The 27,434-nt window shown below is 37.3% G+C and overlaps 2 protein-coding genes across 2 annotated transcripts; one reads left to right on the top strand and one right to left on the bottom strand.

Moving 5' to 3' along the window:
- Positions 1 to 1,075: 1,075 nt before the first annotated feature.
- On the bottom strand, positions 1,076 to 15,831 carry LOC125656737 (neurogenic locus notch homolog protein 1-like). Its single transcript, XM_048887326.2, has 10 exons — positions 15,703 to 15,831; positions 8,362 to 8,540; positions 6,647 to 6,782; positions 6,360 to 6,493; positions 5,876 to 6,180; positions 3,903 to 5,690; positions 3,662 to 3,812; positions 2,918 to 3,080; positions 2,477 to 2,568; positions 1,076 to 1,982 (listed from the first exon to the last, which is right to left on the bottom strand). The coding sequence occupies exons 1-10, from the start codon at positions 15,763 to 15,765 to the stop codon at positions 1,829 to 1,831; spliced, it is 3,165 nt and encodes a 1,054-aa protein (XP_048743283.1). The 5' UTR covers positions 15,766 to 15,831; the 3' UTR covers positions 1,076 to 1,828.
- A 1,429-nt stretch (positions 15,832 to 17,260) lies between these two features.
- LOC125654992 (probable imidazolonepropionase) lies at positions 17,261 to 22,602 on the top strand. Its single transcript, XM_048885098.2, has 7 exons — positions 17,261 to 17,554; positions 17,892 to 18,069; positions 18,349 to 18,626; positions 19,257 to 19,482; positions 21,160 to 21,378; positions 21,985 to 22,145; positions 22,379 to 22,602. The coding sequence occupies exons 1-7, from the start codon at positions 17,403 to 17,405 to the stop codon at positions 22,479 to 22,481; spliced, it is 1,317 nt and encodes a 438-aa protein (XP_048741055.2). The 5' UTR covers positions 17,261 to 17,402; the 3' UTR covers positions 22,482 to 22,602.
- Positions 22,603 to 27,434: the final 4,832 nt, after the last annotated feature.

The raw sequence follows: 27,434 nt of genomic DNA, 5'->3' as shown, positions 1-27,434 counted from the left end.
ATATGGAGACGTCCCCAAGACCGGTGAAGGGCTTCAAATTTAGGGATTTGTTTGGCTCTTACGGCCATTGAGCAGTGAGGGTTCTTTAGCGTGCCACATCTACTGTGACACGGGATATCCGTTTTTAAGGTCATCTTTAAGGACCCTTGACATTCACATCTGATGCTGAGTGTTTGGCGGTGGAACTGTCACTACCTGTTTTAACGACTAAGGCCTGTCGCGACCGGGATTCCAATTTTTACTTCTTCAAAATCCACTTAATAAGCACTCAAAATACTATGGGTTTTTTTTTGCTAAATTATTGTGCAAAGCTATAGTTTATGAGTTTTGTATTCTAATTCTAAAGATCCCATCCAGAATATGATTAGAATGACATATTGACCTGGAAAGGAGTAAAAAAATTTATTAAGCAACGATAAAATAAGAGATCCTATCAAGTAAGGACATGGGAACAATTTATGTTTCGGGAAAAGGGTGTGTGTGGAATTTGAAGCATACTCTTGGATATTTAAGATGTGAATTTTAAATCATTATCGAAAAAAGGTTGGGCTGGGGGGTTAGAACGGGATTGAAGAACTTCTTTGAAATAACCTTGATAGCAGTCAAGATGTAGACTTCCGTCATGTACACGTAAACTAGAGTACTCGACAAATCTAAAATCTGTTTCTGTGATTTTGTTCAGGTGGCATGGACTCTGTATCGTGTCATATGTATGAGATTAGCGATAGAATAAATAGCAAATTAGAAGTAGCACGACACGACTCTCCACGGTGTTGTAGCTATGGATCATGATAAAACTTGTCCTGGGTAGACCTCTCCTTGACATCATACACACATCACTCTTCTTACCTTGACCTCTGGAAGTAATTAAGTCTATCAATATACTTTTAGACTCTAGATACTGTATACAGGGAAATATTCGCCCCCGTTTTATTTTCTGTCTGCAAGTGTAGAAAGGAGAAACTAACACGGGTCGAAAATAACATGGGGTGAAAATAACACGGGTCGAAAATAACATGGGGCGAAAATAACACTATATACAGTATTTCTTTTCAATAACTTCCTTGTTAATCAATTTACCAAACACAAACTTTATTTGACCAAGAAAAAGAGATGAATATAATTATGCCCGTACACAGCAAAGTACACCATAGGAAAGATCTTAATGCATTTAAAAATATACATGGCTAAAATGTTAAGATAACTAGATACCTTTCTTACCTTCAACTTTTATCCTACACATAAGAACAGAATAAAGCAGTATCATATATGTATTTTTGTTTAAGGAATCAAAAAGCTGAGCAAACATTTTTAACAACATTAGTATTTGATATTTATGCTGGAATGTCTCACAATCTTGCAGTGTTTAACTGTATACAGACAGACCTATTACATGCTTCCTATGTCCACCAATTATTACAATGTAAAACAAAAAAGAAAAAAGGAATGCAGGTAAATGTGTCCATGCATGGACATTTACATTTCTGTGAATTTCAACTTCAATATGGTTCGATGAACTGTTTGGGGAGCTCAATAGACCAAGACGCACGCAGTAAAGTCCTCTGAAGACGTAACTCTGGGTATTTTCTCATAATTCATCACACCCAGTTTCTCTAGAAATCACACGTTAATTATTGGCTACTGAATTTCCATTGAAAGCAGCATTACTAGTACCACCTGTCTATTCTTGAATTCTGGGCTGATAACGTATATATTTCACACAGTTCACACATCGGCGACAAAATCAAGAAATCGTCTCCATGGAAATTGTCTAATATTCAGATCAACCAGCCTCTTTACGACTGAGGGTTCTACATAACACGCCATTCTATACGTGCGTATCATCGTCTTCATCCATGTTAGTTAAGAAGTATATGGGATTTTCCTTTGTCACTGCAGAATGCTGGTTAGAACTGTCATCCATCGTCAAATAATCGTTTCCATCCATATTAGAGTCTTTATTGTGGCGCCCATTACGCCTTCTTTAATGAAATACCAAAAAAAAAAAAAAAACCAACTATGTGACAGATGTATTGTTATCATTAACAATAGAAGTTGTTATTTTCCTGACGGATAGCTTTCGCCAAGATCTAGATGATATACCAGATGGTGTAATTTGGATATCATTTGGATATCAATTCTTCGACTTATATGCTATCCCATTTTCATCTTCGCTATATGCTACATTTTTCATATTTACCAGATGTTTTTCTTTTTAAAATAAAATGAATCGTAATGTGATTTGGGCGTTAATTGGTTGCAGATTAAGAGAATGGCATTTAACGATGGAAATGTCTAGATAATTAATCACAGAAATTGTTTTGTTGTAGACCAATACCTGTTGCACAAAGTTCGTGTAATAGCAATATGATTGTCTTAGCATTCTGTATTATAAGGTTAAGGATCAAAGCACTTTATACTTCATTGTAATGGCACTTTTGAAGTTATAAGTCAACATGCAAAGAGTTGTACTCACTTGAGTTTGACCGCGACAATGATAATGATGACCACAAGAAGTACACCACCCCCAACGCCAGCCAACAGAGGAATATTCTGCGATATCCAATGCTAAAATTAGATACGAACATAACACAAGTTAGTCTATTCATGATTTCTCTGAATTAGACCTTTTCAATTCTACTTGGAAAACATAATAACCGATAAAAAATATTAACTTGACACTTCAAAACTCGATGTCGATATTTCTCACTATGAATTGCGTAAAAGAATCAAAACTGAAGTTGCTTACAAAGAATTATTTCATTGATTAGATAAAAAATTATGAATTACTCGTATCATGGGTAATGAATTCTATTTTGATTCCATTTCTTTGATCAACAAACGATTAGAATTAATGTTGACAGTTATTTGATTAGAATTAATGTTGACAGTTAGTTGATTGCTATAAATAACAAACCCCATTCTTTCCTCCACTGTCTGTCTTTAGTCGAGAGAGTTCAAACGGGAAAGCTGCTTTCAGCTGCTCAGTGGACATTTCTTTTAGCTTTATCTCGAAACGCTCGCGCTTCAGTGGTTTTCCATCACATATTACTGGAACTTGAAAGTCTGTTTTCCCATTGCTGAAAGCCCAGTGTGGTATATTTGATTAGAGAATAACAGATTAACATTAACAATATCCTCATTTTTCAATGAAGTTCATGTAACATATATCTCATTGTCTTCTACAAATAGCACCGCTCGCGGTACCTTTGCGTTTAGGAAGGGCGGGGGGTGTGGCTCGTTTGGCAATTCAAGAGCACTAGATTTCATTTTTAGAGTCCGGCACCGCATCAAGCTTAAGGCGTGTTACGATAGTGGTGACTTTTCCTGTTTCAAGCACACGGCATTGAAAGCAGACGTCACAAGTCCTTCAAATATGGACTTCAAAATAAAGGGTCCCGTGTCAAGATAAGCATGGAAAAACTCAAATGCTAAGACCTTGAAGGTCGTATATATGTCAAAATTAATGGCAATTCACCTACAACTGATGACGTCTTCATATGCATGAAGAATTCCTGAATGGGACAAACAAAAATCTACAAAAAATTATATATTTACACTTACAAATAAAGTGCACATATCATTTTAGCACTCAGTCAATGTGGGAAAAATATTTGATAAGATATTTGATATTTAAAAATTAAAAACCATTACAAAATACCTGTATGATAAGACATGGTCGTTTAAAATTATGTTGACGTCATGGCATATTGAAGAAACCAACACATTCAATGAATTTACTATCTTGTTGACATTCGTTTCTGTGAGATGTCCATCAAATTCAAGTAGGATCTTTTCTGCTCCGTTTAACCCTGTAATATGAATATATATACTAATTTACTCCTTTAACATGGGAATGGAAATTAAAATAATAAAGTCAACAGGAGCTATACTGTACATACCAACGGTGGATTTTCCTTGCATTATTTCACAAGATCTTCCTGAATGTCCTTCCTGACAGTTACACATGTAGGATCCTTCAGTATTGACACACATTCCGAATCCGGAGCACTTCTCATGTTCACATTCATTTATATCTTGGTCACATTTTAAACCACTCCACCCGTACAAACATACACAATGAAATGATCCCTCGGAATTTAGACAAGATTTTGCGTTTTTACACAAGTTCTCCTGACATTCATTAATGTCAATCTCACAATTTCGTCCTCTCCAACCCTTAATGCAGGTGCAATTATATCCGCCAGCAAAATTATGACAAGTCGATGCTTGGAGACAAACACCGTTATTGCATTCATTCACATCTTCCTCGCAATGTTTGCCTGTCCAACTAGAGGGACAGCTGCAATGGGCACTGCCACGAGTATTCATACAAGTCCCACCATTTTCACAATTCAGCATGTTTAGTTCGCATTCATTTACATCGTCTGTGCAGTCTGCGTTTCCCCATCCTGGTCTACAGTGACACGAATAACTGCCATCTGTATTGATGCAGCTTAAACTGTTCTGCGGCGAACAAAAATTTGGAAAGGAACATTCGTTCAAGTCATTATCGCATGCCCTACCCACCCATCCTTTCTGGCATGTGCAATTGAACGATCCCGGGCTGTTGCTACATTGAGAAGCATGAGTACAAACGCCAGTTTGGCATTCATTTACGTCTTGTTCACAAGCAGTTCCTGTCCAATATGGCGGGCAAACACACTTATAACTACCCGGATTATCAACGCATGTCCCTCCATTACGACAAACATGATTTTTACATTCATTTACATTATTTTCACATTCCACACCTTTCCAACCTGAAAAACAGTCGCATCGAAAACTTCCATCAAGATTAGTGCAGTTTCCATTGTTGTTGCAAATATTTTGAGAACATTCATCAAAGTCTTCACCACATTTCAATCCTGTCCAATTTGGGGGACAAATGCATACGTAAGAACCAAACGTATTTGTACAAGTACCGCCATTAAGACATGCTTCATTCTGATGACATTCATTAATGTCTTCTTGACACTGATCACCTTGATATCCGGCATTACAAGTGCATTGGAAGCTTCCAGCAGAGTTTGTACAATTACCACGATCATTGCATATCTTCGTATGCAAACATTCATTCACGTCTTGTTCGCAGTTTACGCCTTCCCAGTTTGAAGAACAGGAACAACTGTAAGATCCTGGATTATTTTGGCAAGACCCTCCATTAGAGCAGGGATTGTACACAGAACATTCGTTAACATCTGCATCGCAACCAGTTCCGTTCCAGCCTGGATAGCAGGAGCATGAATAAGTTCCAGGGCTATTTGAACAATTTCCGTGACTATGGCATGCATTCTGAAGACATTCATTAACATCATCGGTGCAGTTTTCACCTTTCCAGTTAGTAAGACATATACATTTATAGCCGCCTTTTATGTTGTAGCACGATCCTCCATTTTGACAAGGAAGGTTGACTGAACATTCATCAATGTCCGCATTACACTTCTCACCATACCAACCTGCTAAACACGCGCACTGAAATGTTCCGTTGAGATTTGTGCACGTGCTGTTGTTTTGACAAATATGCATAGAACATTCGTCAATGTCATTTTCACACTTTCTTCCAGTCCATCCAGGGGGACAACTACAGTTATAATTCCCGTCCGTCAAATCTATGCACGTGCCTCCGTTTTCACAAGGTGCTTTCATGCATTCGGGAATTTTGCTCTCACAATTCTGTCCAGTATATCCTAGAAGTTTTAAGTACAAATAATCTCATAATGGTAAATCAGATATAGAATGTATGCATTGTACTTTATGCAATACCTTGTCTCATGTGAAATTGGTGGTTTGGGAGTGCTTTGGTTTTCAAAAATTAAGTTTACATCCCGGAAATGTATTGACATATACAGATAAGTATTTCTGTTTAACTTACCATTCTGACAGTGTAGAAACCCAGCTGTAGAACAATTCCCATGATCTGTATCGACACAATACCTGGAACACTCATTGCCAAAAAAGTGAGTATTGCAGATGAGTTTTCCATAATCATTACACGTTCCATTGTTTTTGTCAGTGCAGAATATATTGCATTTAGGCCCGAAATAATGGTCTTCACACACCATTTTACCCGACATATTACATCTTCCGTGACTACTGTTTACGTGAAATAAACATCGATGAGAACAATCCGAGCCATAGAATTGTGGATCACACTCAACTGTTATAATCATGTTTACCCTGAAAAATCGTACATTTCATTGTATCACATTAGTTAAATCGTATCAGGCGAATAGATAAATTGAATTTACATATTGTAAAGATAATTTCGTTAACGTTAACTTTTTAAACTTTACTCAGCAACTAAGAGGAATAGATGTTAGAAAACAGATGACAGAATAACAAGTCTTCATTTTTACCTGGTCAGAGTATTGTAAAGCAGCGTCGCATTTGAATTTAAGACATTGGCATGCACAATTTGGAAAAATTCCTGAGCCAGAGTATGATTTCTGTTGTCACCGTCATAGATCAAAAATTCAACAAAACTATTGTTCTGGAATAAAAATAAACCATTTCTGTCTGTAATCATATTTGATGAATATAAGCGATGTACCACAACTGACCTTTGAATTCTGAATTGAAATCAATTTTGCGAATACCGGTATCTGGTCATAACATTATCTCAAAGTATCACAAGTCATTTTACCGTCCAGTTTTGGATATCTATTTTTATCGGGTTCTGGAGTGTGCCAATAACTGTGACGTTCTGAAAGTCGAGATTCGTAGTCTTTCCAAGAGATCTACTCTCCAATGAACTGATGATAGGTCCACCTTTCCCAGATCTGTCATTAATACGAAGACAAAAACAAAATATGTATCAACAAACGATAGTATTTATCGAGTTGTCAATGTAGCAGACAATTCTTTTCATCCTTTCAGTCCCGTTTAAAGTCAGCAATTCGTACAATTTTATGGTCGTTATAACGATCTGATTCACCAATACAATCTGTCATCACGTAAAGTGTTGTCTGACATGTTTCATACCGATTGAGGTCGTTCTTTGCACATTGATTTTGACCACGAATTACTCCGTTTACCCTACTGAGATATAGGGCTCACAGTGGGTGCGACTGGTCGACAAGGGATGCTTACTCCTGCTTGGAACCTGATCACACATCTGGTAAGTTCAGGGGTCAATGGATCACTGTCCGTTTTCTTCACCTTTCCATTAAATATTTTCTCAAAGATTAAGTTTTTTGTTATTTTACGTGTCATTCTATGTATTTCCACTTATGTAGAGTAGGTGCCACAAATTGTGACATATACAATATATTGCCTGACGCTCATGGCCGCAGCAATGCAGAATTTCATCGTGCCAAAGATTACCGTGACACAGAACCTCTATTTTAAGTAATATCCGAAAGACCCATGGTCTTTAAAATGAAAAGGTGAAGATCTCCCGATTAGATTAGGCCCTCATTACCCCTTGCTTGTCGTAAAAATCGACTAAATGGAGCAGTCCTTCGGATGAGACTGTAAAAACCGAGGCCTCGTATCGGAGCAAGTGTGTCAAGATAAAGACCCCTCTCTGCTCAAACGCCGTACGCGCCGATCATAGGCTTAAATTTTGCAGCCCTTCACTGGAAATGGTGACGTCTGCATATGAATGAAAAATTCTAGAGTGGGATGTTAAACAATATCAATCAAGCTATAAAGTATACAAAATTAAGTGTTGGGCAAACACGGACCCCTAGACATACCAGAAATGGAATGAGGTGCTAAGGTGGAGTAAGCATTCCCTGTTGACCAGTCCCATCCACTGTGATCCCCATATCTAGATTATGTAAATGGAGTAATCCGTAATCAAATTCAGTGTGTAAATAAAGTCCTAACAATTGGTACATGTCGCACGTCAGACAGTAAGAAAGGCGAAGATAAACAGTTATCAGTGTCGTAACTCCCACAAGGAATACAAAAAAAAAAGAGTTGGGCAAATGCGGACCCCTGAACATACCAGAGTTGGGATCAGGTGTCTTAGAAGTAGTAAACATCCCCTGTCGACCGATTACGCCCGCCGTGCGCCCTATATCTTTATCAGGTAAACGGAGTAATCTGTAGTCGAAATATTACCCAACGATAGATTGTATCATTTGGTAAATTATATCATTATAATGACCATAGAACTTGCTAAATGCTGACTTTAAACGAAACTGTTGAAATTCCTGTAACATAAATTTATTTGTCAGTAGTCTGCCTCGATATAAAAACTGATCATATGCAGAACAAGCTCTTGCGTATCGAATCAGTTGAGAGATATAAACACCAAATGCAGGTGTGAGAAAAGCAATATCATAAAACAAGTATGGTAATAGCATGATACAGTTACAAGTGAATTTCATGTCAAATAGATATAATACTCACCGCAAATTGACTTCTATTGACGGATTACAAGAATTTAAACATCTCTGGCTAGGATCCTTCACAATTGTGTCTGTCCCGCAGCAATACTGTATTTTAGTTTTCCCTTCTTTTACTTCATACTTATTTACATTATTTGAATAACTCAGTAGATTTAGGGTCACCACAACGTTGCCATTCACCTATAATGAAATAAAACAAGAAAACAAACAAACAACAACAGATGGGAAAACACTACGAAGAACATTGAAAAACCATACGAGATTATATCAATTCTGCTATAACTGTTAAAGTTCTTTGTATTAAGAATTGATTGATTGTTTGTTGTTTACGTCCCGTCGAGAATTTTTCACTTATATTGAGACGTCACCAGCTGTAGGTGAAGTACCACAAATTTAGACCCATGCTTAGCGCTCAGGGCAATCTGATTAAAATCAGATCCTAGAATACGCTCACAATCGCTACAATAGGATCTGACATAACCCCATAGGGGATCATGTCCTCATGACCTTTCGCTTGGAATATTCATGAGAACTATCAGCCAGTCAGATTGCGCCATACAGACAATGATGGCTATTTAGGCGGTTCCTGGCAATTCGTAAACAAATTGCTGTAATCTCTCTCCCAGTTTATTCCACACTGTAAAATTGTACATTCTCGCATAACGAATTTTAAACTTTCGCAATAATGCCTCATCTATTCCGTTCATACAAACAACAAAACGTACGATATGAAATATACCCAAATTAAATTAATTGTGAATTCCGATTTATGTATGAATAGGGATGGGTACGATTTGAATAGTTTTCAAAATGGTTTACTTAAATAACGCGAGGAATATAACGCCAGTCGACGTAAACGGTGCATTGTGACGTCGCATCTAGCTGTGATATGTTTTCTTTCAAACCAAACAAACGCAGCCATTTTCCTTGAATTGTGAACTCCATCGGGATTTTTTAGCGTTTGAATGAAAGAAAACCCGCAGAGAATACAGACGTTGTTTAAATCGCATGTTTTGTGTGCAGTCGTCTGTCAAATGCGCGGCCATTTTTATTGCATCTCTAACGTAAATAATGACGCAAAGTTCATGGGAGAAAAATTATCGTTGGTATAAATCGACAGGGTCAATTTGATTGGCTTAACGAACGGTCATGCGAACGTGACCCTATATGGGGTTACGTCAGATCCTAGTGTAGCGATCAAAGTGAGTGGATCTCAGGATCTGGTTTTAATCAGATTCCGCTCAGGGCTGTAGCAGTGAGGGTTCTTTAACGTGCCAATGCCTGCTGCGACACGGGACTTCAATTGTTAATGTCATGTCTGAAAGACCCGTGATTCTCACTTGTGCATGCCGAGGGTTTGGAGAAGGAGCAATCACTACCTATGTTTACATCTGGGTTCAAGCCCAGTATTCCGACGGTCCGATAGTCCGACGGGCCGGTAGTCCGACGGTTCAATATTCCGACGGTCCGATAGTCCGACATGTTGACCATCACCAAAAATGTTAATTAATAGAGTTAAAATGTATTCATGTCAGGCATTATTTTAAGGAAATTACCAGAAACCGCCAAAATCGACACGGCCTGATTATAAATCAGACAATCAATTTCTGACCAAAATCATTCAAGTGTGAACTTACGGCGGCGTAGAAAGGCCATATAGAAATATATTATTCGTTCGGACGAATTAGCTATTTGTTCGCACGAAATAGAAAATCGTTCGGACAAATTAGCAATTTGTTCGGACGAATTAGCTATTTGTTCGGACAAATTAGCAATTTGTTCCGACGAATTAGCTATTTGTTCGGACATATTAGTAATTCGTTCGGACAAATTAGTAATTCGTTCGGACGAATTACCGATTTCTTCGGACGAAATAGAAAATCGTTCGGACAAATTAACAGTTTGTTCGGACGAATTAGCTATTTGATCGGACATATTAGTAATTCGTTCGGACAAATTAGTAATTCGTTCGGACGAATTATGGATTTGTTCGGACGAAATGGACATTCGTTCGGACAAATTAGCCATTTGTTCGGACGAATTAGCTATTTGTTCGGACAAATTAGTAATTCGTTCGGACGAATTATGGATTTGTTCGGAAGAAATGGACATTCGTTCGGACAAATTAGTCATTTGTTCGGACGAATTAGCTATTTGTTCGGACGAATTAGCAATTTGTTCGGACGAATTTGTTATTAGCTATAAGGCAACGACAATGCCGTAGTCAAATACCGTAAAGTGTTGGTAGGAGAGCACAAAACTTAGATTGGGACACATGCTAAAATGGGACTCAATTCCAAAATTTTCCACATAAACGTCATGAAGATGGCGACGGTAACCTACATAATCACCCCCAACCCCTGAAATAACAAGCTAAAAATGGTAGGAATCCCTACACCCTGCTCAGGCTTAAAAGTTTGAAGTAGGCCTCAAGTCCCCCCCCCCCCCCCCCCCCCCCCCCCCCATCCACGGGCAAAAGTTTATTAAATGAAAATTTTCTGTATAACAGGGCATAACACAATCAATAAGGAAATCAATTTTTGTATGGAACGACAATAATGTAATTATGCGCCAATCAGAGCCTATCTAAGTTTTTCAACGGAAATCTGTATATCCGAATTTTATACCTATTTTATGGTATATCTTTCTTTATAGCAAATAACAATTTTTGAACAGAAATTTCTTGCACTAGAATTTAGGGGAGGATGTTATCAAACAACATTTGATATAAAGATGAGGATCTCGTTTGGGGTCCAAGAAGTGTAAGGACATACATACTCTTGTCTCCACTCCCTACTTTTGAAAGTGATAAGGGGACACGAGCAGGCGCGTGGCCTCGTTTTTGAAAGGGGGAAGCTGGGGGCTAGCCAGAAAGGATTAGTGGGAGGGGGGGGGGGCAGCCGAACCAAAAAGAGTTTTAACATGTAAAAAAGAAGAAAGGAACATTTTTTAAAAAGTGAGGAAGGGATCAGCCCCCCCCCCTCTGTTGCTACGTCCCTGACGAGTATCCGCTGTCAGCCCTCCCTACAAGCCTTATAGATATCTGTATATATGTATACCTACATGTATCTACATAGCTCTCTATAAAGACACGATGAAAATGTTCCTTAAGTTCAGCATACATACATACAGACAGACACACAGCGAGTAGGAATGAATGAACCCACGGGTGATGGAGAAAGGAACGAAGCGTAATCAACCGTGGGCTTCCGACGATGCCGAAATATATACATGTAGATGTAGGTGGGTACCTGTAAAGTGCGAAACGAAACGAAATCTACCGAAACGAAAACCCACCGAAATGAAATGAAACAGATTGTATAACCGAACTCTTTTATTAGAAATGGTATCTTAGGCCCCTGTGAAAATTACCACATATAAATAAAATTCGCTTCCCCTTTGATATAGGCTTTCAGCTTGACTGATACACAGTTTTAAAAGCTGGAAAGGGGGGGGGGGGGTGGTGAGTAAGCAAAATGTACATATCCGAAGTTGATTAAATAACATGTGCAATTAGTTTCAGATCAATAAATTTCAGAACGGAGAGAAATTTGAAAGCAGGAAGAGCTTTATCTCTAACTGCTGAGGTGCGAGTACTTTCAATAATGGAAAAAGTTAGATAGTATACCATATTATATGAATGCAATTCGGTAAAATATATATATGTGTGTTATTAAAAATTATTATTGATATGTAGTGAGTCTAAATATAACTCTATACATTTGTTTTGTTGCTAGGACGGGAAATTGAAAACGGGACGGAAAACAGAATTTTTTATGCAATAATATCAGGAGGAGGTCAGCATTTTGTAAACTCAAAAGGCTTATGAACAAGGGAAGCAGAAATTGCAAAGAGAACGGGAAGACACACTCAGAATCCACCGTTTGATATACTACATACAAATACACAATATCCATATGTATACATAGATTTGACTTTAGAGCAAAAAATACTGAAACGTGTATTTATGCCGAACTGTAACCCTCTGTTCTGAAATTTATGGATCCGAAACTAATTGCACAGGGTATTCAATCAACTTCGGATATGAACTTTGTGCTTACTCACCCTCTTCCAACTTTTAAAACTTTGTATCTGTCAAGCCGAAAGCTTACCACAATGGGGAGGCAAATTTTATTTATATGTGGTAACTTTAACAGGGGCTTAAGATACCATTTTTAATTATTATAATTAATAGAGTTCGGTTAAACACCATTTTTAATTATTATAATAAATAGAGTTCGGTTATACAATCTGTTTCGTTTCGTTTCGGTGGGTTTCGTCTCGTTTCGGTGGGTTACGTTTCGGTAGATTTCGTTTCGTTTCGTTTCGCACTTTACAGGTACCCGATGTAGGTCGAACCCGTTCAAAGTTTCCCCACTGTGCGATGTTTTGCTCTTGTGACGTTAAAAAATCGCTCTGGCACACGGCACTTAATCCTGTTTTCTGCTGCCTATTACATAGCACTCTCTTATATATGTGGCCACAAATTATCGGAGTTTCGGACCGTCGGACCACCGTACCGTCTGACTATCGGAGTGTCGGACTATCGGACCGTCGGACTACCGAACCGTCGGACTATCGGACCGTCGGAATACTGGGCGGTCACCTTACAGCTTAGGTTTGGCACGAGCAGACTTCATACTGACGACCTGTATTAAGGAGGTATAAACATAACATTTATGGGACCAATTAATCAAAAAATTTAAAACCTGGAAAAGTTTAAATAAAATGTACATTTTATGAAAAATATAAGTATTTTAAATATTTCATATCTCTTGTTATTCATGTTTGTAATTTACTTGATAACCTTGCCACATAAACTTGAAATTATTTGGAACAAATATCATAGTTTGCTACTGATGAGATCCTATACTGGTCCCCCGAAACCATCACTTCAAAAAACAGTTGTAAGAATTGACATTGCAGTGCCTTAATTTCTTGCCACAATAATTTGATAGAATATCTTTTTATAGACAGCTGTACATGTATATGGTAACCAAACAAAGTACATATTAGCCGTCAGCAAAAAAGCGTACTTCATGAAAATTATTGGAATTTTGCTCTTCAACAACACATTTTGAATTATTGTTGTCTTTTGGCAAACAAACAAAGCAGATTAGACATTGGTAAAAAGACTCTATCACAGTCTGTGTTCTAAACTTAGATGATGATATAACATACTATCTGTACGTAGTTATTCCAAGAGGAAGAAAATACACCGACCGGTTCTACTCAGACATAAAATACACCTATCCGCGGCGGAGACCAGCAGTGTTTACACGCCAGTCTTTAGGTGGGACGTATTACACTTATTTGTAACAGAAACCAGCAGTTTTACACGCCCGTCTTTAGGTGGGACGTATCATACTTATTTGCAGGATAGACCAGCAGTTTTTACACGCCAGTCTTTAGGTGGGACGTATCATAATTATTTGCGGCAGAGACCAGCAGTTTTTACACGCCAGTCTTTAGCTAGGACGTATCACGGTACAGATGTCCGTACGTCCGTTCGGGGTTTTCTGTGTCTATTATCATTTCTTACAAATGTCCGTACGTCCGTTCGGGGTTTTCTGTGTCTATTATCATTTCTTACAAATGTCCGTACGTCCGTTCGGGGTTTTCTGTGGCTATTATCATTTCTTACAAATGTCCGTACGTCCGTTCGGGGTTTTCTGTGTCTATTATCATTTCTTACAAATGTCCGTACGTCCGTTCGGGGTTTTCTGTGTCTATTTTCATTTCTCTGTCTCATGTCAAGCTCAAACTTGCTGTGTAGCTTCTCTGGGAGTAACTCCAGATCATGCTGCAATTTTGATTCATTTCTACTTTCCTTACAGGAGTTTTGCCACTTTATTTGAAATTTGGTTTAAACTGTATTTATTAATTGAACAATTCACACGAAACATACAAGTGTAATAAGATTCGGAAACAAGTGCGAAAACTTGTGTAAATCTGTCTCCTATAATACATATACATGTAACAATGAAACACAGTCGTCTTGTAGTTATGGTATAAACATATACACGATTCTTCATTTTAAGTACAAATACAAATAGTGTTAAAACATAATTCTACAAGGGTGATGATAATGTGTGATGAGTTGTGTGATTTTTTTTTATTTAATGTTATATGGAGTGTACTTGATTTGTCTGTCTAACTCCTCCTACAGTTTTCAAGTGAGTACTTTATTTTACAGAGTGTTCGTATGGGTATTGAAGATGTGCAAGTTACAATATTTTGATTGTCTTCAATTTTTGTGTGTGTAAAATTACAGGTTGATGAACTTAATCAGTTTTGAAGAAATATTACACAGAGGGTACATTATTTGTCCGTCTAACTCCTTCCCCAGATTTTACGAGAGGGTATTCTATTTTACAAAGTATTTTATGGGTATTGAAGATGTGCACGTGGCAAGGCCTTTTATTTTCTCTAATTTCCTAGAAAATTACAGGTTATTGAACTTAATCAGTTCTAAGAAAATACCATAAAGTGCATGATTTGTCTATTTAACTCCTCTCACATTTTTCAAGATAAGACCTTTGTAAACTACATGAAAATGTGCGAATAGCAAAGATTTTCATTCCGAACAATTTTCTCATTTTCTTTGATGTTCGGGAAAAGACCAACAGTTTTTTAAACTAGGTCAATTTTGGGGAAATATTTCAAACTCAGAAGTTCTGGTTTGTCTATTCTGTGACAGTACTTAAGCTAGGACCTTTTATTCACACGATGTAAAAGAAAGCACAGGTGTATCGCTGGATGATGGCTCATACTACCCTAAGTAAAGGTCTTAAGACAAACATCCTACATAAGGTTGTGATGGGCGTGTCCCTTCTGGTACTCCTGTTCTTGCTGTTTTACATCTATAATCATCCTGAGATAGATTACCATATCAAAATTCAATTTAACATTTTATCTACTTTGACATGCACGTTGAATCAATGATAATTCGTTCCTAATTCTGTATACAAATATATGGTCACTTATTCATATTTTCAGATATAATTGTATTTTTCACCAGAAAGTTACTGAATACCTCATATAAACACAGACTTTTATGGAGAAAGTTTTAAACATACACTATTCTACACGTGCAATTAATCCTATGGCACATAGTATATCAATATTATTCATTCTAAGAATATGAAATTGGACTTTCGCGAAAATGAACACACAATTCAGACCCAATAATATGTTACACACCAATGCGATGTTTCTGAATTTAAAAATGATTTAATCTTGAACTACTTGTATTATTTCAAAGCAATGCATCACCTTTGCATTAAAAAAAGTAATTAATGAAATAACTTAATTTACATCGGACATGATTATACATACATACCAGCAAGTCCTCTCCCACCAAAATCAGAAAAACACACAAACTTAGCCTCAGTAGCATAGCCATAATACAATATACAAATATTTCTCAAAATGAATTTCAGTCTTAATTGATCGAGTCCGCTTTCATCTTGATAACAAAAACAATGGGTGAGGGTTTATCTCGATGGAGATAAATAGTTCACAATAGCAAGTATTGATAAAGGACACAATGGTTTACCTTTATAATCAAACATTACGCTATTTTTAAAAATTAATTTCCTTGATTTGAATGAGAAAGTTGACGTAGTAAACGTATTGAAAAAAATCACAATAAACATCAATAATCAATTATTTTTACGACGAAAATGTAGATATATTCTTCTGCCCAGTTATTCGGCGTCTGCTCTGCTCAGTTATTCGGCGTCTGCTCAGTTATTCGGCGTCTGTTCTGCTCAGTTATTCGGCGTCTGCTCAGTTATTCGGCGTCTGCTCTGCTCAGTTATTCGGAGTCTGCTCAGTTATTCGGCGTCTGCTCAGTTATTCGGCGCTCATAAAACCGGTTGTGGTGGTTCAGTGGTTGGAGCGCGCCATTCGCTAAAATGGAGGTCGTGGGTTCGAACCCCCTCTTACAATGGACGCATCAAACCTAGGAAGTAGCGGGTTTTCCCCAACGATACCTTAATAACTGAGTTTCTGAATCACGACAGGCGTTGGCATGAGAAGGAACCCTCAATGCTACGGGGCCCTGAGCTGCCTGCTTAGGTCTAACTTTGGTACAGTTAATTAATCTACAGCTGACGAAGTGTCAATATTAGTGAAAAATTCTGGAAAGGACGTGAAACAAACACATAAAACAATGTGGTGATCACTTCAGACACAGCTAGTAGTGGGATAGCTGGATCGTTAAATATTATAAATTTAAGTCCCTAAGATACACCGGGTAGAACGCTACATTCGAGATGGCGGTCCAGCGACATCAGGTGGCGGCCCCGTAGCAAAGAAAAGACGAACAAGGTGAGTAAACTTGAAATTCTTCATATATATGGACGTGTTAGGTCAGGACATTATATGTTAACCATCACGCAACCTCCGACTGTTAAAAACGGCTTATAAAAGTGCTCCGGTTTTTCAAACACTCCGCACTTTTCAAGGTACCAGAGTCTCCGACTTTGATGCAAAATGTGGCTAGAAACATTAAATAAAATTATTAATAATGTACACATGGCTATATAAATTAGAAAACGATTGTACACGAACTTTGCTATAGAAGATGTAGCATGCAGATGTCGGGCAGATCGCTAAACAGGATTCTCTATCAAAAGTCACGTGTGGTTTTGTTACACCTGAAATGGCGGGTTTTTTTGCTCGAAGTTTGAGGTTTTTGAATCATAATCGGCACACATGAGTAACTGCCACATAATACTATCCAATATCTCTATCCAAGTTTTAAAATTTTACACTTTATCAAAATGGGGTTATATAATCTACATATGTATTATGAAAAACGTTTGATAACAAAATCTAATTTTATTTTTCCACATGACATTCATCTCAAGGATTTAGGGCGAGTTTTTTTTTATTTGAAAATTCTGTTACTGTTAACTGATCATGTATTTGTAAAAAATCGATGAATTCATATTTCGCGCGTAGAGATAAACAAATGATGTTATTAGACACGCGACGATAACAATATCTCTATATTGCAAGAATTAAAGTCAAAACATGGGGGCTTATAAACTGCTGGTAAAAGGAGCCAAGCAGATTGTCACCATCCGCAATGACAGCGACATACGGGTTCTTCGAGGGAAGGAAATGCAACATGTGGATATCATAGAAGCGGAAGACGGAGATGGAACTTGTATTTTGGTGGACAGGTGAGAATTATAGGTTACCTGTACAGGTAAGACACGTTTGCAGGCCTATCGGGAAATAGAGCAAATAAACAACGTTATCGTGGTGAACGCAGATATAGGGCAGATCTAACAGGGCAGTTACTGTATATACAATACAGAACAGACGAGTAAAGCTGTGTGTAAAACTCCCGTAAGTACCTGGGGTACATTTGTTTCCATCTACCATCAAGCACTTCCTTGCTTTTAATTCAGAATTTCTGTTCTTAAAAATAGAATGAACTTTCTTAATTTACTCCAAAAAACAAAGAACACTTTTTTGTTGCACATTTACGATTTTTCGTTATTATTTTCTTTGTAGCTATGGTAAAATAGAATTTGTTGGCTTGGACTCGGAGCGAGTAGCTCGGTATCCTAGTAGTGACGATGACGTAGACCGAGTGATCGAGGCCGATGGGAAATGCATTGTTCCCGGACTTGTTGACGCCCACACACACCCAGTATGGGCCGGGGACCGCGTTCACGAGTTTGCTATGAAGGTTCTATTTAGACGCCTAATTTGTTCAAATAAAATGATAGGTCATTTTCCAAACAATTGTCGGAATGCAGAATGTAACCTATTTGTCCAAAGAAAACATCTCACCAGGTTTGCAATAGGACCTTAGTCCTGAATATATTTACCAGGGTATTCTCACATTCTAAGATTGTTTTCAAAGTCTTCTAAATATGTCTCTGGTTTTGTTAATAATGTGATATATATTCACCGATTCCTCTGTTGTTCCCGGAATACGGTAAATAAAACATCGATTTGTTTGTAGTTAGCTGGTGCGTCCTATATGGAAGTCCATGAAGCCGGTGGTGGTATTCACTTCACTGTAGAACATACACGAAAAGCTTCTCAAGATGAATTGTATGTCAGTCTCAACAAACGTTTGTACGACATGATGTCCACGGGAACCACGTGCATAGAGTGTAAGAGTGGATACGGACTCGACACAGAATCCGAAGTGAAAATGCTGAAGGTCATTGAAACTGCAAAACGGGAACATCCGCTTACGATATCGTCAACATTTTGTGGCGCACACGCCATTCCAAAGTTAGCAAAAATTTCAAATGTGAACTTCTGTTACACGAAAATTATTGCAATGTTTGGAACAGTAAGGTTCTACTTGAATCAAACTGGCTTAATTTATTCTATGTGATCTAGTTCAGTTTTCAAACCTTCTGCAACATGTCAGCATCATATGGTATGCAAAAAATATTTATCTTCATGTCGTGAACAAATAAACATCAGTCAATCAGTTCGATCAAAATTTGCTGTCCGTAGCTTCTAATTAAAAAATTAATTAATCTTATCGAATTGAAGTTAATTTTCGTAAGAAAATAGTGCGATTTTTTCTAAATATCTTGATTCACAAATTTTCTGTGAATATCAATGAAGGGCGTACCAGAATTATTTTACATGAGGGAGACACATTTTCATTTAAGCAAAATCTAACCATGATTGAAAATGAAAGCCAAAAAAAGTAGCAAATAAATAAAAAAGATAACTATTTTCAATTGCAGAGGGTTAGAAACTAGACTAGAAGATGGAGGGGAGGGGGGAATCTAGCCAACTTGATTGAGGAAGAACTGTAAATCGCTTTAATTATCAAAAATGGGGAAAAAAAAGTAGTTCTTGCAAGTTGCATCCAGCAGATAATTTAGTGTTTTAAATACATTTTAGAGGATCGACACCTGTAAAAGCCACAGAAGATGTAATAGATAAGCAACTTCCGACAATTACAGGCCTAATGAAAGATGGACAACTTCACGTAGATAACATAGACGTGTTTTGTGAGAAGGGCGTGTTCGATCTACAACAGTCACGTGCGATTTTGATGGCAGGGAAGGCGGCTGGGATGAATATCAATTTCCACGGTGATGAGTTACATCCTCTGAATGGAGCCAAGGTAAGTTTTTGTCTTTATCACCGTAATGTTATAGCCAGGAGATGATGAAAAATAAGATTTTAGGTGACTTCCGGTGTAATCCTCTTTTGTTCGGATAAGTTTCTATTTTCACCTGCCAAATACCCCGGATTATTCGGCAGAAGTAATGTAAATATTGATTACAACTGATTAATTAACATTCTATACGTATCACACCTGCTATAAATATACCTGTATGATAGCTGATTAACACTCATTTTGATTACTAATTTTCTCCGAATACAATGTTGCACAACATGTAAATATGAGCCAAAGAGATTTCATTAACATATAGACAATACCCGAGGTATACACATCTATAATACCCATCAATGATAAGCTAACAATGACACAGCCAGATATATAGGATATTGCGTCCATCAATAATATGCAAGTAATTCTATCCTTAACGAACTATAAGATCGTCCACAAATAATATAAAGTCCAGGTTTTGTGGTAGTCTTAGATACTTGATCTTCCTACTAGCTCTGGCTAGGGGTCAACCCTTTAGTTAGATCGGTAGAGCACTGGACTGTCGTGTTAGTGAGGTAGCCCTTTAGTTAGATCGGTAGAGCGCTGGACTGTCGTGTTAGTGAGTTAACCCTTCAGTTAGATCGGTAGAGCGCTGGACTGTCGTGTTAGTGGGTTAACTCTTTAGTTAGATCGGTAGGGCACTGGACTGTCTTGTTAGTGGGTTAACCCTTTAGTTAGATCGGTAGGGCACTGAACTGTCGTGTTAGTGGGTTAATCCTTTAGTTAGATGGGTAGGGCACTGGACTGTCGTGTTAGTGAGTTAACCCTTTAGTTAGATCGGTAGAGCACTGGACTGTCGTGTTAGTGGGTTAACTCTTTAGTTAGATCGGTAGGGCACTGGACTGTCGTGTTAGTGGGTTAACCCTTTAGTTAGATCGGTAGGGCACTGGACTGTCGTGTTAGTGGGTTAACTCTTTAGTTAGATGGGTAGGGCACTGGACTGTCGTGTTAGTGGGTTAACTCTTTAGTTAGATGGGTAGGGCACTGGACTGTCGTGTTAGTGGGTTAACTCTTTAGTTAGATCGGTAGGGCACTGGACTGTCGTGTTGGTGGGTTAATCCTTTAGTTAGATCGGTAGGGCACTGGACTGTCGTGTTAGTAGGTTAATCCTTTAGTTAGATCGGTAGAGCACTGGACTGTCGTGTTAGTGGGTTAACCCTTTAATTAGATCGGTAGGGCACTGGACTGTCGTGTTAGTGGGTTAATCCTTTAGTTAGATCGGTAGAGCACTGGACTGTCGTGTTAATGGGTTAATGCTTTAGTTAGATCGGTAGGGCACTGGACTGTCTTGTTAGTGGGTTAACTCTTTAATTAGATCGGTAGGGCACTGGACTGTCGTGTTGGTGGGTTAATCCTTTAGTTAGATCGGTAGAGCACTGGACTGTCTTGTTAGTGGGTTAACCCTTTAGTTAGATCGGTAGAGCACTGGACTGTCATGCCAAAGGTCCCGAGTTCAGTCTTCAGCTGAGGCGTATGCTTGACTTTGTAGCATTGATGGTTAACATAATTATTCACTAATGCTTAAGATACAAAAGCATCAGCATCAATCACTATTGTTAGGATCACGTGACATACCAATTCGTCTATTAATGCTGTGTTATACAACTACACTTATACAACTTGTAGATGGGTGCAGAGTTAGGGGCTCTTGCCATCAGCCATTTGGAGGAGATTTCAGATGAGGGGATAACCGCCATGGCTACGTCTGGCTCGGTGGGCGTGGTCCTCCCTACCACGGCCTATATTCTTAGACTGAAACCCCCACCAGTTAGGAAAATGATCGAGGCAGGGATGGCAGTGGCACTGGGCTCTGATTTCAACCCCAACGCTTACTGCTTCGCCATGGTAAATAGATCATAGCTCAATGTAAAATGTTATCATAGGCTTTTGTAGTAAAGAAAGTTAACATATGCTTATGCACGTCCATGTGAAAAATAATAAATCAGGGATATATACTATACTATCAACCTTATTGAGCTTAAGGAGGACTAACACATTGTCATAATGCCTGACTTCGTTTTCAAGTATGGAGGAAAATATAGATATCAGCAATACTTTTTATTCTTTTTAAATTGACTAGCTGTGTAGCTCAGTAGGTTAACGTGCTAACAACTGTTCTGTGGAACCTAAGCTCGAGTCTGGCTGGGGTTTCAATTTTTTCCCCCCAATTGTTTTATTCTAAAACTATATCTTTTAACAACATAAGGTAAATTTCAAAGTTTTCATTTTCAAATATTATTGTACCTATCCTCCTCTATCCATCCATATTAAATTTCTCAGATGCGTTATTCCTTCTTATACACATTTCAGTATGATTTTGATATTATGTTCACGTAGGTTTGGCGCCAAATGTATGCGCGGCAGTCACAAAATGCTGTTCATTCGTCCAATCTTGAATCAAAAATCATTAAATAGCTTGATGTGTCTCTTGCATGCATATTTATCTCTTAGCCGACAGTGATGCATTTGGCCTGCGTGCTGCTGAGGATGTCAATGCCGGAATCTCTCGTTGCCGCCACCCTTAATGCTGCAGCCGCCCTTGATTTATCTAAGGATTACGGAACGTTGTCACGCGGGAAATACGCCGATATGGTTATATTTGACGCACCAAGGTCAGGAAAGAGATTATATCAATAAAAAATAATGCTATATACATGTCCACGAAGCCCTGTGTGTGTTCAGTCAATGCTATAGTTTATAGGGCAGTTTTTGTTTATTCTGTGACATCATAAACAAAATCAAATGCCAACAGTGTAAATACTGGATATTAAAGTGTTGCTTTTTTATCGCATTAAACTTGATGTATCAATTGGTTTTTCTTTCTCATTTTTTTTTTCCTTTGCAGATGGGAGCATTTGATCTATCAATTTGGATGTCACGACAAAATCATCGAATACGTCATCAAAAAGGGAGACGTTGCCCATACAAAATTTGAGTGGTGTGGCTAATTTAAATACATTTACTATTTTTTTTTTAATCATGAATGGCGTATGGAATTTTGCATATAGCATACACAATTTGATTTATATGAATTATAAAGTTTGATTAAAGTAAAATATATATATATATATATACCTAGGTTTTTTGTATACAGTTTTTCTATCTAAAATTATCTATATATTGTGTAAGATGACTGAAGGTAAGTATTGTCCCATACATGAGTGCAGTAAATCACACCCAACATTTCCACAAACGGTCTTAAGTAGAACGGTGGTGTCCACATGTTAATTCAAGAAACGTGCAGATGTTTTATACTTTCCAAAACACGCGAGAATTATACCGGGTAAAGTTAATTATCCTAATAATGGTACGTGTAATCTGCCTCATCACTACCAAATTAATAATGCCTAGTTCATTTTAATGAAAAGACTCTCTCTCTCTCTCTCTCTCTCTCTCTCTCTGTGTGTGTGTGTGTGTGTGTGTGTGTGTGTGTGCCTGGGATTTATTCGACTTCCCTAGGTAACCACGCACTGCGCGCATGAATATATAATGTAAAGGACCCTAGTGTTGGCCTCTTCACGTCCTCGCTTTATTTGAATAACATGTTACAGGGAAACGTTTTCCAAACCATTGATAATGCTATGTTCAAAAGCTAAAATTTAAAACAAAGAGAACTTATTTCAAATTATGAGTACCGCATAAACAAATATGTTCGTTTAATAAAATGATAGAAAAAAGATTTATTCACATTTATGGTTTTTTCTTTCTTTTATTGTAGTAAACGAGCATCGCATTCTTGACACTGTTCATTGTTGATAAGAGGGATTGAAGGTTAAAATATAATCCATAAACTCCCGAGTCTGCGCATATAGTAAATAGGTTAACTGCGCAAATTTTGAGAAAATAAACTAATATCAACTTTTAAAAAAAAAATCTATGTAAGGGATTGTAATGGTTAACCGACTAATCGGTGGGAAAGATGATAATCGGTTAGAAATTTTATAACCGATTAACCATAAAATTTGGAGAATATCTACATTTCGATATTCTGGAGGAATAGCTGAAATGTACATTACAAGACCAGTACATATATTTGTGACGGACGTCATTAAATGAAATGTAAAGCTGTTCATCATTTGAAAGCGGACTGCGTTATAATGATCAGGGTTTATACGTAACGATCTATTTTAACGTTATCAAGCTGGATTTTTACCAGGACATTTTACAGTTTATCAATTATTAGAAACCTAGCATAGTATTGTTCAAAGCATTGACGAAGGAAAATCATGTTGTATAATATTTTGTGAAATTTCAAAAGCATTTTATAGTATGGCACAATGGTCACATTTTTTAATTACAAACTTTGGTATACATAGATGTTTGGTCTTTTACATTAGTTTAGAAGTTACTTATATCACAGATCACAAAAAGTAATATGTAAGGACCTTTTATCGTCAAAACTTGATATATTTGCTGGTGTACCCCAAGGTTCTGTTTTAAGGCCTCTACTATTTTTAATTTAGGTTTATGATGTCACTGTAGATATGCTATCAATGTGTGGACTGTTTACTCATTCCAGCAATCCTCATATAATATGCTAGATATTGAATAATTATGGTTTACATATAGAAGAAAATTGGTCAAATAAGAGGTTACTGAAATTCAATCCATCCAAGACTAAAACTGTTTATTTCTTAACAAAAAAACAAAAAAACTCCATTCTACCAAATCTATTTTTTCAAAGTGATAAGCTGGAGTATGCCCCCGTTCATCATCATTCATTATTGTCACATAAACAAACCTCAGTTGGTCTTTATATATTGATTGCATAGTTAACAATTCTTATTTTTTTTAAAAATAGGGCTTTTAAAAAAGCTTAAGTTCTAAATTGGTAGCAATTGAAACATCTGTCAAAATTGTACATAGCATTTATTAGATCTATTCTTGAATATGCTTCATTTGTTTGGGATGGCTGTTCTGTTCACGATACCGATAAGCTTGAAAAAGTACAATTATGTGCAGCTAGAATTGTTACTGGTCTTCCTATTTTTGCATCTAGAGAATCCCTTTATTCAGACACAGGCTGGCAAACTCTACAAACTACACGTAAATGTAGTTGTTATATCGAAGAAGAAAACCCGATTACATAGATTATGTTTAAAATTTGCATCGCAGCGCTCCCGACTATTTAAATGAAAGTATTCCACATAAAAGTGAAAATATATCCCGTTATAATACACGAAACAAAAATCAGTTTTATATTCCCAGAGGCAGACTAGAGTTATTCAAAAACTATTTGTACCTGATTCCGTAAAATAATGGAATTTATGAAATATATATAGAAGTCATAGAAGCATTTAAACCGACATTTACAAGCCCACCACAATATTATTTTTTGGGGAAACGATACATCAACATTATTCACAAAGCTAAGGCACAAAAGAAGAAAAGAGGACAGCATAATATGAAAAAAAAGTATTTTGAATTTAAAATTATAAACTATGCACTAAAAAAAGAAGACAGAAAAAAAAAGTTATTTCAGTTATAAAACCCAGGAGCTTTCGGGACCTCAAGGCCGCCATCAGACCCTTTGTCGTATAACGTATATAGTTTAACCCTTAATGAGACAACCCATCTTATACAAACCATACACACGTACATAAGTACGGTAGTTTAACTATAGCAGTCTGTTTAGAAATTACTACACAGGTACATCTCGTACAATTAACCGCTTACTCGGTCAGAGAGATTTACGGCTAACCGGTCACAAATTCTTATCCGATTGCCATCCCTACTTTACATGTATCTTGTCTTATAGTTATCAATTTTCATTTCTTTGAATATTTGAAAAACTTCAACTCCAGGAGTGTATCCTTTGCTTTGAATTTTGTCTGCCCCCGCCGCGTTAGGAAACTTACGGCCGGTGTCATACCTTTTTTATATGCACTAAGAACCACCCTTTTATATGCAGTTACATGTATTTTATTTTCAAATGGCGTCAAAGATTTTTTACTGAACTTACAAAAAGTATTGAAAAACAAAGGACAATGGAGCTTTTTGAACAGCACTAAATGTATGTATCATGTACAATTTTGAGTACTTCTGAACAGAGAAATTTGGAGTGGATATTCCCGGGAGGCCGAAAGTTCCTAAAGACATGAATCAGTTTAGGCCTGGTAACCCTACAGAGCGATCTGTATCGCTTGTTCCATTACTAGAAAAAAAAATTTAAAAAGAAATATGGAATAGGAAATTTTGTCAGCAAAGTTAGCCTTAGATCAGTATCCAAGGCAAATATGTTGAGAATTTCAGCATATACAGGTCAAAATACGAATCAATGGAATTAACAGCCAAATCAAACAAACAATATATTTTACGAATTCAGAAGCTCGGTTGCCCCCTTTTTTCAATATGATATAAGTCAGATACACTGATGACTTGGCTGTTACGTATAATTTGTTCGAAAGAGAAAAAGGAGGTCTTTTCATTCTTCAGGAAGGGCTGCCACCGAAGGCGACTGTTCGTTTAAATTTGGCCGCTTTCGGTCTCTGTGTCGCCATTATTTTCTTTTCCCGTGCTGCATTCCGTCTGACCTGTGTCTTTTCTTGCTTTTCCATCATTAGCCTCCCCTGTTTCTCTAAAAGTAGAAAGAAATAAGTGAATAAATAAGTCCGCCAAAGTCTGTCCTATTCATAAGAAAAACAGCTGTCCAGACAAGGGAAACTATAGATCGGTCAGTGTTTTGCCAGCCATCTCAAAGCTCTTTGAAAGAGCCATCCATATACAGCTTTCTGAATATTTTGAATCTATATTTCATCCTTTCCTTGCTGCTTTTAGAACTGGGTATGGATATCAGTCCACCTTATCTAGGATCATGGAAGACTGGAAGAGAGCCTTGGATGAGAATAAGTATGTAGCCGCAATTCTTATGGATCTCTCTAAGGCTTTCGACTGTCTCCCCATGATTTGCTTCTCTTAAAACTTAAACACTACGGTCTTGGAAATGAAGCCTTAAGTCGTATGGAAAGCTATCTCAGTGAAAGATATCAATATGTGAAAATCGGGGAGTTTTCTAGTTCATTTCAACCAGTTTTCAAGGGCGTTCCTCAGGGCTCGATACTTGGACCAATACTGTTTAATGTCTTTATAAATGATATTTTCGGCTTTGTCTCTGACTCTTCCATTTATAATTATGCTGATGACAACACTGTTTCTTACTCTCATGAAAAAGCAGATATATTAAAGACCACATTGGAAAATGATATCGTATCCCTTTTAAACTGGTTCAATTGCAACAAAATGAAGGCAAACCCTGACAAATTTCAGGCAATTTCAGTAGGAAAGAAGAGCAAAGATTTAGAATTAACTTTTGATTTAGGAGAAACTACTCTATGCAGTGAATCGGAGGTTAAACTATTAGGGGTGACCATAGATTATCAATTAAATTTCAACTCCCATATTACTGACATCTGTAGGAAGGCAGTTAGGCAATTAAATGTGTTAAAAAGAATATGACACAATCTTAATCGTCTAAGTAAACTTACAATTTACCATTCCTTTATTTTATCAAATTTTAGCTATTGTCCCCTTACCTGGCACTTCTGCTCGGAGAAGAATATCACAAAAATGGAAAACCTACAGAAAAGGGCCCTTCGTTTCATATATAATGATTATGTTTCTACATATGATGAATTGCTTCATAAATCTCTTCTTCCAACCTTAAAAGTAAGGCGTATGCGCACACTGGCTATAGAAACTTATAAAATTATAAACAAATCCAGCCCTCTGTTTCTTCATGACATCATTGCATTTAAAGATCACTCTTACAGTTTTAGATACACAAACACTGCCATTGTGCCCAGTGTCAGGACAACCAGGTATGGGTTGCAATCCTTTAGGTACAGTGCTCCTAAGATCTGGAACTCTTTGCCAAATGAAGCTAGGCATCTTACCACCTTAAA

This window comes from Ostrea edulis, chromosome 7 (genome assembly GCF_947568905.1).
Source record: "Ostrea edulis chromosome 7, xbOstEdul1.1, whole genome shotgun sequence".
Lineage (NCBI taxonomy): Eukaryota > Metazoa > Mollusca > Bivalvia > Ostreida > Ostreidae > Ostrea > Ostrea edulis.
Note: the sequence above shows the minus strand (reverse complement) of the source record. Positions and strands in the feature narration are given on the sequence as shown.

Coding starts and splice junctions, on each gene's coding strand:
- LOC125656737 (XM_048887326.2), bottom strand. CDS start 15,765: ATGGCTATGCTACTGAGGCTAAGTTTGTGTGTTTTTCTGATTTTGGTG. Junction 5,691..5,875: donor GTTTCTACACTGTCAGAATG/GTAAGTTAAACA, acceptor TAAAACTTCTAG/GATATACTGGACAGAATTGT. Junction 2,569..2,917: donor ACAGTGGAGGAAAGAATGGG/GTTTGTTATTTA, acceptor ATCTAATTTTAG/CATTGGATATCGCAGAATAT.
- LOC125654992 (XM_048885098.2), top strand. CDS start 17,403: ATGGGGGCTTATAAACTGCTGGTAAAAGGAGCCAAGCAGATTGTCACC. Junction 18,627..19,256: donor GGCGCACACGCCATTCCAAA/GTTAGCAAAAAT, acceptor AATACATTTTAG/AGGATCGACACCTGTAAAAG. Junction 21,379..21,984: donor ACGCTTACTGCTTCGCCATG/GTAAATAGATCA, acceptor TTTATCTCTTAG/CCGACAGTGATGCATTTGGC.